Source organism: Ambystoma mexicanum, chromosome 8 (assembly GCF_040938575.1).
Source record: "Ambystoma mexicanum isolate Mex_15411 chromosome 8, UKY_AmexF1_1, whole genome shotgun sequence".
Taxonomy (NCBI): Eukaryota; Metazoa; Chordata; class Amphibia; order Caudata; family Ambystomatidae; genus Ambystoma; species Ambystoma mexicanum.
In genome coordinates this window covers 1231332559-1231344740 of record NC_090929.1, presented here as the reverse complement: position 1 = coordinate 1231344740, position 12182 = coordinate 1231332559, and the positions used below count along the sequence as shown (strand labels likewise).

General features: G+C 47.5%; 1 protein-coding gene across 1 annotated transcript; it reads left to right on the top strand.

Moving 5' to 3' along the window:
* The first annotated feature begins 8195 nt into the window (after positions 1–8195).
* LOC138472917 (D(1C) dopamine receptor-like) lies at positions 8196–11804 on the top strand. Its single transcript, XM_069611335.1, has one exon. It carries the CDS (start codon positions 9513–9515, stop codon positions 10890–10892), a length of 1380 nt encoding a protein of 459 aa, XP_069467436.1. The 5' UTR covers positions 8196–9512; the 3' UTR covers positions 10893–11804.
* The last annotated feature ends 378 nt before the right edge of the window (positions 11805–12182 follow it).

Genomic DNA, 12182 nt, shown 5'->3' with positions numbered 1-12182 from the left:
GGCACTAATGAGCAACGGATGTACAAGCAACCAGGAGAGGAAGCAGTGGGTATCAGATTACCCAGCCTCCGATAAAATGGAGAGTGGACAGTGTATGGCCTTAGGTGTTAGGGAGGAGCCATTCCTTGAAGAGGGGGGTCTTGAGCGCATTCCTTAACTGTAGAAGCGAGGGGCGAGTGACACACAATTAATTGTGTGTAGACAGCAAGCAAATTAGCCAAGAAAATTCTAATGAAAAGTCACTTGACCATTGTGTCACTACAAATGTTACTCTAACAAATGAATGCCTAGAATAGCACTAAATGTTTGGTGTTTCACGTTTCGTCGCAATATAGGTTAACATATGTTTTCAATATTTTAAGTAAGCCTTAAATATGAAAGGCAGAACAGTATAATTTGCAGATAAATAAGACCATGATCAGAAAGTGATTGTATGTTATGGTCAATATAGAATTAATTGGAAATCAAATCCTTAAAACATAATAAAATAAAAAGGTTGGGTAATACATAGACCCACCTTGAAAGTGTCAAAAAGCTATTATTACCACTATTTTTGTTGCTGAGATTACTAGGAACAAGTGCACATTAATTGTCACAAACAGTAAAAGAGGAATGCACGCATTAGTGCATGAAAATTAGATTATTAGGACATGTGCTGTTATTTTTTCCCTAAATCCTAATACAGCAGGGATTCTCTCACATTAAAAATGAACGGGAGTGCAAGCCAGTGCTCTGTTTTTAAGCCTGTTTAATAGAAGACCTTGCCCCTCAGAGGACATCTCTCTCCTTGCATGTACTGCGTTACAATGCAGGGCAGTTTCTAGGCTAAATGGTGCTGTGGGGTACATTTAAGGCCCTCAGCAGAAATCCCCTTCAAACCAAAAACGACATTGAAATAATGCTACAAAAACGACTGTGCTTTTCCTTTCCTGACACATGTGTGGCGAGCATTGAACACTGCCACCCAAAGAATGGCTCTGTATTTGCTTTACTTTCAAGTTGAATCATCATAAAAAGACCTGCATTCAGAACAGTTCTACTATATCTGCTGTTCTGTGCTCTGAAAGCCTAAAGTTGTGCACGACATTCAAGATGGCCCTGCATTTGTTCTTTATTTCATGTAAAACACCACCAAATTGTGTGCTCCACTGAAACACACCACTGCGTGCTTTATTTCATCTGATTGCCAAAAAGTTAGGCAATACCTCCCAAGAACTGCATTGTTTACTGAGAAATCACACAAGGGGTAAAGAGTTCTGCCTTTCACTCTACACAGCTTTTGTTTCCTTTTTATATGAACCATTGCGCTCATATTGCAGTAAATGAATGGAATAACACAGTGTTTCTTTTTCCGTGTGAATATCAAAGGAATCCTGTGCAGCATCCTTTTGTGTCCATAAACCTACAGTACATGCAAACCCCCCAGAGGATTAATTGAAAGTCAATCCCTTGGGTTGCAGAAACCACATTTGTAAATTCGAAATGAATACACGTGTGACTCTGCTCTTTTGAAAATAAGGAAATGCTGTTTAAAAGTTAATGTCAACTAATTTTTGGTCAAAAGTAGGCTGGAGAGACAAAGAAAGGTCATAAATGCAAACACATAAATGATGTAATTTCCCCTTAACCAATCGGCCCATGGGGGAGGAGGGAGGACTGGTAGGATGTCCTATCCCAGGAGAGGAATAATTCCAGAGTACTTCCCTGCAGGTTGTAAATTCGATGATGTAATTTTGGCTATATAAGGGGAAGACAGAGAAACACAAGGGACTCTCACTCACTCAAGACTCAAGAGTCAAAATCCATTCAAGATCCAGGAAACCAGATCCATCCATTCATCTGGATCCAGGCACACCCAAGAAGCCATGGAGAAAGGATAGGAGGCAGCTAATCCCATCCTAGAGAGTGCAGTGGCCAGACCTTGCCGAGCTGTCCAGCATCCCATCCAGGAGAGCCCAGTGACCAGATCCCTTGGCCCAGCCATCCCAGTGACCAGATCCCTTGGCCCAGCTGTCCTGAGTGACCAGATCCCTTGGCCTAGCTGTCCAGAGACCTCGCTGGCTTTCCAGAATCCCAAACTCAAGCTTACATTGTAAGTAGCACATAACCCCAGTTCCCAAAACTGCATATCACACTCTTTTGACCCTTGCATCCCATTGAAATCCCAAGTGCTAAATTACCAGTATAATCTGTTCACCTTTCCATAGACAAATGTGTATCAGACTGTGTATGTTAGTGCATTCCTGTCATAAATCTTTCAATAGTCTGTATAAATCCTTAGCCTTATTTTCCAGTAAATTAATTAATTCCCCTATAAAGAGATCCACGGTGAGTTGGTTGACATTCAAAATCAACCACCTCATGTCAAGTGCCTTTCTTTAATAATTATAGCCATTAAAATATAGCCTCAACAAACTAGCCTTTGCCTGTGTATTGTGTGCTTTCCTACCAACTCTGATTTGCATTTGTCCCATAGAAAAACCCAAACTGTAATCCCATTAAGAGTAACCCCATTCTATCAGAATCCTATCTGTTATGTGACTCTGTTCCTTGTCCTGTTTCAATTTTGACAGCCAAGCCCTTTCCGTGGCTGTCTGTCATCATAAGTCCTGTGTAAAAACAAATTTCCATTCTGCTGCGTGTGTTTTCTTTTGCATTTATTTTCCTTTCCAAGCTCGACTTTCTTACCATGTGTTCACGTTGCCTTGGTGCCCTTCTTAGTAGTTTGTGAGCTTTCCTATCTCTCAAGTGTAGCAACACACATTTCTGTCCTAGCTATCCCATCGCGGTTTCAAACTGCTGTGCAAGTGACAAGTGAAATCTGATTATGCTGTTTTGCTCATAAATAAGGTTTTCATTTTTTGTTTTCCAGCCTCCCATCTTGGGGTGGTGGGCTGAATCCTAAATCTGATTTTTCTCTCTTCTTACTGCCACTGCCTTCATCTGGAAAGTATTTAGTTAGCAGAAGTTTGGGGGTGAGTGTTGCAAGGGGGGTGCTTAACCTGAATGCCATCTGTTGCTTACCAAAACGATTTCTCTTTTGCTTGCTATTAAAGGTTTCTGTATATTGTGTTAGGAGTTTGTATTAACTGGATTGTGGGGATTTTTGCATTTGTATTGCCACAACATTGGTGGCTGCTGCCCAATTGTTTGATTTTGCTTGATTTTTCATTTGAACATAAAATTAATAAATATCATATTGTCAAACACCGGCCTGGTTCCTGGTCCATTGTGACACGTGGTGTATGTTAAGGTGGGTGCGAGACGGGTTGGAAGCCTACTCAAATAAAGAACCTGTGGTTTATTAAAGATAAAAAGCGTTTTTATAGTGTGCCACATTCATTGTCAGTGAAAAGAGTCCCTGGCTGGAGTGTGCCATGTTCTGAAACAGTTACAGTGCCCAGGGCAAGAAACACAAATGAGCCCCCCCCCCCCACACATATGTATAGCTCGCTCCCAAGATGCAAACTTTGTAAACATCACGCAAGTACCCCTAAAGTGATGCTCAGGATAAGGGTGCCCCCTTGCCTATGGCACAAACTCTGGCATACGCACACTCCATCAAGGCCCAAGCCCCAGCCATACCCCTTCACCCACCAAACACTGCAGTGTATCACTCACCTCCCCCTTTTTAAGACCACCGTTTTCCACCTCTCTACATGGCTGTATATATTTACTTTCCTTTTTCCTTGCTCCCTCTTTCTCAGTCTACTATTTGCGCTTTCCTGATCCCTTTCTATTGCGCGTTACTGATTTCTGCCTGCATTTTCTCCCTCTTTCGCTCGTTTGTTTTTCTTTATTCCACTCTTCCTTTTGTTTTTGGTTCAGTCTCCTCCTTTCCTTTGATCTTCCCCATCTCCTCTGTTGGTTCTTTTGTGACACTTGCCTTGCGCGCTCTCTCTCTCTCGCTCATTGGGCCTCATTACAACTGTGGTGGCCACGGAATGAACGGTGCTGGTAAGGGACCGGCACTGTTTATTCAGGGCCGCCACATTACGAGTTCTGCAGCGGGTCCTGCTCTGCATGCCTAGGCAGACCAGAAGTGCAGAGCGGGACCCGCTAGCAGTCCAGGATGCTAACAACGGTCCCGTCATTAACGGGCCCGTTGTTAGCATCCTCCCCATTCCCATTGAGCCCTATGGGGGCTCAAATGGGAATGGGGACGTACCGGATCCGGATACCACGAAAGGGAATTACCGGGCTCTCCAAGGTCAGAATGACCCGGTAAGTCCCCTTTTGCGGGACCCAGACCCGAGTTTGGGGGTAGCCATGCCGCTAAAAGCGGCATAGCTACCTCCAAACTCGTAATGAGGCCCGTTTACTTTTTCACCCAATTACTCTTTTTTGCCTCCCCTTTCCTTTTCTTTCATTCTCACATTCCCGTGCATTTTATGTTCTCCTTTCATGATCTTTTTCCTCGTTTGCTGTTCTTTGCCTTTCCTCCTCCCGTCACTCACCACAACTTTTCATTCTTTCTGACTTTCTCGCACTAACTCACTTCTGTCCCCCAACCTCTCTTACTCCCACCCCTGAAGCCTTTTTATTCTGCCTTTCCCTTCATTGTCTGCCTGCTCCTGGAAACCTTTTTACACAGCTCCCCTCGACTCCCCCCCCCCCAAACTCCCTCACAGTCTCATCCCATGCCAGAGCCCTGGCAAGTCCTTCCATGGCGAGCGAACTGTCACCCTTTGTCCAAAGTCAGCAGGGCCTCATGAAAGTTGAGGATGTGCAAAGAGATGCTAATGTTTGGGGAGGTGGGAGAGACCCTAATGAACAAAGGATATGCTACCTGCATGGGAGAGTGGCTTCCCCCAAAAAACATTTTGGAAAAATAGGCCCAAATGGTGCATTTTATAGCACAGTTGCCAGGAACTTTTCAAATAAACCCATAGATTGTGCCATTCCTTAAGGTCTGACCCCCCCACCACAGGACATGATTCAAGTCGTTGGGGGGCAGGGGTTGGACATGCCAGGAGTATCTATGAGTCTTGTAACCACAGAGCCATTATTGAGTACCATTAAAATTGCTAATAGTACCTATTTTGCAGGGATTACAAATATGTGGAGGGATGCAAACACGGATTCAAAAGGAGAGGGTATTGCGTTATTTTGCCAGCAGATATGAATTACTTTGTGGTACTTTACCACGAAGTAATTACTTTGAATTGTCATCGAATTGTTTAGGTAATTGTGGAGTAAGAGGTAGAAAGGGGGTGGGCAGGGGTTTGAGGTAGGGCAGTAATGAAGGGTAAGGGGAGAAAGGGTGGAACCCCTGACTGAAAAAAAAAATGTTTCAATGAAAAAATGAAAAGTAATTACTTTGTGATAAAGTTCCCCAAAGTAGTCAGTGTTGGCAAAAGAACATGCAAACAAAAAATATATAAATATATATTGCAGCACTTAGAAGCGTGAAGGCTCCATCATGATGAGCTTTATCAAAAAGTGATTGAAGAATGTGATTATTAGTGGTTACAGAGGGTAAAATAAAAATGTTCTGTTTTACGGCTTGCACTTGCTTACTACCATGATTCGTGAAGTGTACACCAAAGGTGGTACTGTTACCCACCGTAATGGTGAGCAGCAGGAGGAACGCAGGTAACACGAGGAAGCTCCTCACTCGGTCCACTCTGTGACCAGCTAAATATTGGTTGTGGTGATTTGGGGATTATCGTACTGGTCATATTTTATTCTAAAAAACAAAAAGGCAAATAAATTCCAGATGTCATTGCTTGTGGACTGGTTTCATTATTTGTGGTTTGGCAAGAGACAGAGTTGTGACATCTTCTCTTCGCCAGGCTTACAAGCAAATTGAAGAGTCACTCGGGTACCAGTGCTTTAAATGGGCCGGTCCCACCCGACCCTTAGTACCAGCACTTCTTATTTTTTAGCATTTGAGTACCTGCACTTTTCAAAGCCTGAAAGAGAGTACTGGTACTGAACTATGTGACGAGGTGAAAACGAAAGCATTTCTTTTCACTTTGTGACCATGAAAGGCTGAGCTCCAGCTGCCTTTTCTGGGGAAGCAGCACCCTCTCCGCCCTCCTCTCTCCATCACCCGCATAATGTCTCCTTCTGGGCCCACCCTGCAGAACAAGACGAGACAGACATGCAGCTCCCGAGCTGCCAGCACACTGGGCACGGAACACCCCTTACCTAAGTGCGCTTAAGGTGTCACCCAGGCGGTCCCTTGAGGGTTTGCGTATGGACCACTGATTGAGTTGGAAAGCGAAGGCAATTACATTTTTTTTTTAAATCATTTTTCTTTGTTATTAGCAAAGCCTCTTTTCTAATATGGAAATGTTTATCTAATTGGAGCTGTGATGGAAAGTTTTGGACTGAAAACCCGCACAGATCTTCAGTTACCTACCAAATTCCTCATTATTTCACGATCAACGCGAGGAATAACAACCCCCCCCCCTTTAAAGCTTCGTTTACAGCAATGATGTCTGCTAGATTGACACACAAAAACGAACGTCTCAGTGACAGTGAATATGGACATTCACAGTGTATAACCAGGGGAGTTGCTAAGTCTGGAAAAGACCCGGGGCTAAGCTGATGTCAGAACTGTTGGGACTGGGGGCAAGCTAGTCTTTTGGCTGTAGCTCCTGAGATTCTATCCGGGGCTACAACCAAAAGATCAGGGGCTATAGCCCCCTTAGCCCCCCCCCCTAGCAACGCCCCTGTGTATAACAACAAACTGGACGTTCGTGCGACAGAATCTGAGATACACTGCTTAACCAAAGTGTGTGATCCTTGACTCATAATTTAATCTCACTGTGCATTGCCTGCAAAATTGGGAGTTCTCAGGGCATGCCATATATTATGCATACCAATACTTGTGTTAAAAAAGGTAAACATCGGTCTGTGATTGATGTGCGTTTTTGAGAGATGGCTGCTTTAGGCTGACAGACTGGAATGTAAAAGTAACGACTTAACGGTAATCGATTATAGTTACATTTTGTTTGGAAGCACTGAGCTCTTTTAGCACAGCATGTCCCAACGGCCGGACTCCACAGAGATTTAAAGAGAAACTGACACAAATAGAGAACGAGATACGAAGAGTGAGACACACATAGAAAGTGAGACAAATGGAGAACTCGGAAAATAGAGCTGGAGAAGTAGAAGCAGTGTGAGATGAATTGAAATGGTCAACGCGCCTCGGCTGGCTCCAGCGTGGGGTCCATTTGAAGACCCGCACAGGCTGAGCCCCAGACCATTCAAAGCCTAGATTGGTGAGGACCGGCACTTCTTTTTTTCCACTTAAAGCACTGTCTCTTAAAATACAAATGTTGACAGATGGCCGGGTACATTAGTTACATGAAAGAGCAAATCCTTTTACCATATTATTGCAGCTTACACCGACATTTCAACATTATTTTCAAAGATGTACATATTATTTGGTCCTCGTATTTGCGCTCATGGGATTATACCAGTGGTCTTCAAACTGTGGGACGGGCTCCCATAGGGGGCCACGAAGCATGTCAGGGGAGGAGGGGGGGGGGGCACCAGGCACTTCCAAAATGAAGTACGATGACTGCTTTTAATAGAAAATATAAGCAAATGGTGCATCAGGAGGGCCCAGCAACAACAATAGTTTTACTCAGGGCGGTACGGCAACAACATGTTTACTTCAGGGAGTGCTCAGCATAAAAAAGTTTATAATACCACTGGGTTATACGAATTAAAAAGGCTGTGAGGAGGCTCGGACTGGGCTATAGGGCAATAGGGCAATGCACGACACAAAAAGCAATAGTGCGGGCGAGTTTTATTGGTCAAAAGGGGGCACTTTTTTGGCCAATGTGGGCCAGTTTGAAGAGTTACTTCAATAGCGGGCTTAACTTGTCACCAGTGAATGAACATTCTTATTAAACAAACCTCCCCCTTGTGTACTATTCAGACAGTGCGTCACAAAAGGAATGAACTGCCTTTTGCAACTGTGGGCCACATTTTCACTGGTGCCCGAGACAATGTTATGCGGCCCCAGTCCGACCCTGGCTGTGAGCTCAGAACATGTCAACATTCTCGGCTTTGGAGCGCGTGCACTTGGGCGGCCTCCCTCCTGACTTGCGCGCGCAGCACGAGAGAGAACGCGCTCACCAGTTGCTGGTTAGAGTTATAGTGCAGCAAATGATACCTTGTTGTTCTGGTGGTGAGCTGTTGAGCGTAACCTCACCACGTGCCTTGTCTTCTCTGGTTAGAGACCCACTGCACATCTCCCAGTCGCACGCGTCCCTAGTTCTGGGCGATTCATTCACAGGTTCCCTAACAGACGGTAAGCTGCCAGCCTCTGCTCAAAAATGCCACTCGCGTTGATGGTGCGCTCTTTAGTTTCACCAGCTACCCTGGGGTAGAAAGACACCTGCCCCTGTTGCTCTCTCCCACCGCCCCCGCGCATGCTCAAGCTCCTAGAAACGAGTCTGTGCTATGTCCAGTCGGGACACTGCTCCGGCTGCACACAGACGCGACTGTGGGCGCTTTGAGCACAATCACACAGGAGGCGGAACAGGGTGGACGGCTCTGCGCTGCTCCCGTGAGCCCCCTGGCGGCTCTCCGGCGTCCTGCAAGGAAGCCCCCAGATGCCCTGCTACTTACTGGACGTGCGCTCCTTGCCCCCGGAATGCGCTACGGACCGCTGATCAAGCGCCGCAAGCCAAGATGCGAACGGGAGAAAAGCCCCCGTCAGACAAAATGCCAGCAGTTGCTTAAGTCAATAAACTCACCCCGAGCAAGAAACGGAGGTCGTGGCCGGAGAAGACACAGCTCGCGTGCGTTCCTCATAAGTGTGGGACGTGCACGCCTCTGAACTCTGAACAAATAAAACTTGAAAAACCGCAGGACTCCATGCAGCAGCACACCCGTATTCAGCCAAAGTTCCCGAAGATTCCAGGAATGAAGGCATCGATTTTTTTCAAACTGTGGAGTATTGTGACGCCGTTTTTAAGATGGTTTTATCCCGTGTGTTGGAGCAAATCTTCAATGACTTAGTGCTCTGGCTTGCCGGCTGCACACGGGGATGCCGCGCCACGGTTTGCCGAAGACGCGCGCTTGAAGGGTACCAGAGCCGCTCTCTGCCTCAACTCTGCCCGGAGGGCGCCGAAGAGCACTGTGTGTGGGGAGCGAGAGGCAGGCAGCAGGCGCTCGGAAACTCGGGTGCCTTGCGCACACTGGTCTGGAGGTTGGCACCGTCTTTGGATTCATGGGTCTCCATGGACTGAAATGGGACTACTCCCTTAGTACACCTGTCCCGTTCCTACGAAGCCATTGAGATATGATTCGATAAGTTATTTATAAAGCGCTTAATACCCAGAGGTTTCTAAGCGCGGACCGGGGGATCGAACCTGGGTTGTTTACTGTTGTCTTGCTTCCAGGGCGAGCACGTTGCCCCTGAGCTATCCTCGGAGACAGCATAACGTCTGACTTCACCCACTTGGAGAGTCAACAGGTCGAAAAGTATGGCTTCCCCTTTTTTTGCAGAGTGAAAGAGGCAGGCAACTTCTCTGCTGTCACCCCTCATGGAAAACGTGTCCTTCTCCAATGTAAGCAACGTGTTACTGGGCACAGAGCAGGCTGCGGGCCTGAGCCTGCGGGCCCTGGCTGGGGTGCTGCTTTCCCTACTCATCCTCTCTACGCTGCTGGGCAACACGCTGGTCTGCCTTGCCGTCATCAAGTTCCGCCACCTGCGCTCCAAGGTAACCAACTTTTTTGTGATCTCGTTGGCCGTGTCAGACCTCTTCGTGGCCCTACTGGTCATGCCCTGGAAAGCCGTCACCGAGGTTGCCGGCTACTGGCTTTTTGGGGACTTCTGCGATATCTGGGTGGCCTTCGATATCATGTGCTCCACTGCCTCCATCCTCAACCTGTGCATCATCAGCCTGGACCGCTACTGGGCCATTGCTAGCCCCTTCCGCTACGAGAGGAAGATGACGCAGCGGGTGGCCTTCATCATGATCGGTGTGGCCTGGACCCTTTCCATCCTCATCTCCTTTATCCCTGTGCAGCTCAACTGGCACAAGGCTGAGGAAGCCGACATGGCCTTCAACGCCACTAACCAGACTGTGAACTGCGACTCGAGCCTGAGCCGCACCTATGCCATCTCCTCCTCCCTCATCAGCTTCTACATTCCTGTGGCCATCATGATCGGCACCTACACCCGCATCTACCGCATTGCGCAGACGCAGATCCGTCGGATCTCCTCCCTGGAGCGGGCAGTGGAACATGCCCAGAGCTGCCACCCAGACTGCCCACATGAAAACTCCCTGAAGACCTCTTTCAAGAAGGAGACCAAGGTCCTTAAAACCCTCTCCATTATCATGGGGGTCTTCGTCTTCTGCTGGCTGCCATTCTTTGTGCTCAATTGCCTGGTGCCCTTCTGTGACATCAATGTCTCCCTGCACGGGGAGCCCGAGCCGCCGTGCGTCAGCGAGACCACCTTCAACATCTTTGTTTGGTTTGGCTGGGCCAACTCCTCGCTCAACCCGGTCATTTATGCTTTCAATGCCGACTTCCGCAAGGCTTTTTCCACCATTTTAGGTTGCAATCGATTCTGCTCCAGTACCACGGTGGAGACAGTCAACTTTAGCAACGAACTGGTTTCCTACCACCATGACACCACCTTCCAGAAGGATGCACCCGCCACCCTGACCATGCTCCAGCTGCCCAATGCAGTGGCCCTGGGCCCACAGGAGGAGCTGCTGGATGGGCCCTGCTTTGAGAAGGTGTCCATCCTCTCGCATTCACAGGACATCTCCAGAAGCCACAAGAACCTTCACTTCCTACCGGCAGGGGGAGTCCAGTTCGAATGTGAGGCAGAGATTTCCTTGGAAACAATCACACCCTTCACGGCCACAGGGGGGCTCCTGGAATGCGAGGTAGCTCGCAACCAGACCCATTGAGTGGGTTTAGATTCTTCCAAACCCCCCTTTACAGCCATAGGGGACATGTATATATGGAACTGAGACCCCGTTTCCAAATACGATTCTTCCTTTTGCCACCTTAGTCCCGCCCCCCGCGTCCCTTTACTGCGACGGGGGAGTACCTGTGTTCGGGTCCAGCTCTCACACATGCACATTGCCTGGGTTAGTATTCTTCCTTCGTCGTCTATGCCACCATTGAGAGATGTTGCACCGAGATATACCTAATGGCGGCAATTCCCAGTATGTGGGCAAGCATCCTTCGTTCGCCCATCTACATCTGCAAGATTGTGTGCGCTTGACTCTGCAACAGCTCACGGCCGCGCCCTTTTCATTGGATATCATTATTCCATCATCCACTGACCTTCCACAGGGGAGGGCACGTTCTTGGCCTCAACCTCCTGGTCTACAGGCCACCGTCATCACCTTCAGTTACTTTGCCAAGGGATGCCCTGGACTGACTTGCCTATGCTTCCTGTTCACTCTTGACCCGGAAGAGACTGAAGGGGGTGCTTTAAGCAAGCCTGCACAGAGCTCCCGAAGAAAGGCACCTGCACCTTCTTGACTCACTTTCACGTGGGGGCTTAATATCCCACCTCATTATCACATGTGTGAGTACTGCTAGACGTACGGTTCATCTCCCCCGGGGAAACGTGAGCTTGGAAACAGCCATTGCAATATCTCTCTCATCAGGTGTAGTTCCACCCTAACCAATGCGATAGCGATCGAAGGACCAATGAAGTACTAACATTACTTTAAAAAGCTTACTTTTAAAAGTAGCAGTGGAGAGGTTTTTTAATGTACTGTACACCTGCTGTTTGTGATGTCAGCGAAATCGACTTATTCTGACAGTTTCATGTATACACCGTATTAAACCGCTTCCAGCATCATGTAGATTCCTACATCACGTGTGGGGTTTTGATTGAAAAGACAGGTGGTAGGAGCGCGCACGTGCAATCGGAACACGTTGTCTCAACTCCACACTCTTACTTTGGTTAGAATCCCTTTACCCTGCCCAACTCTTCCATCCGTATTTGGGCAGGGATTCCTATACACCTGCTGTTCCATTTCACTCGTGGGTGTGTGTATGTGCACGCGCGCTCGATCGCGTGTGTGTGTGTTTGTGTGCGCGCATGTATATCAGGGGCACAACGAAGCCTACATTTTGGGGTGGGGGTAACCATTCAAATGTTGGCAGAGGCGCTCATTTCAACAACACTGGGGAGGGGCAAACGTATTTGTGTGTGGGGGATCTAACTTCTTTACGCATTC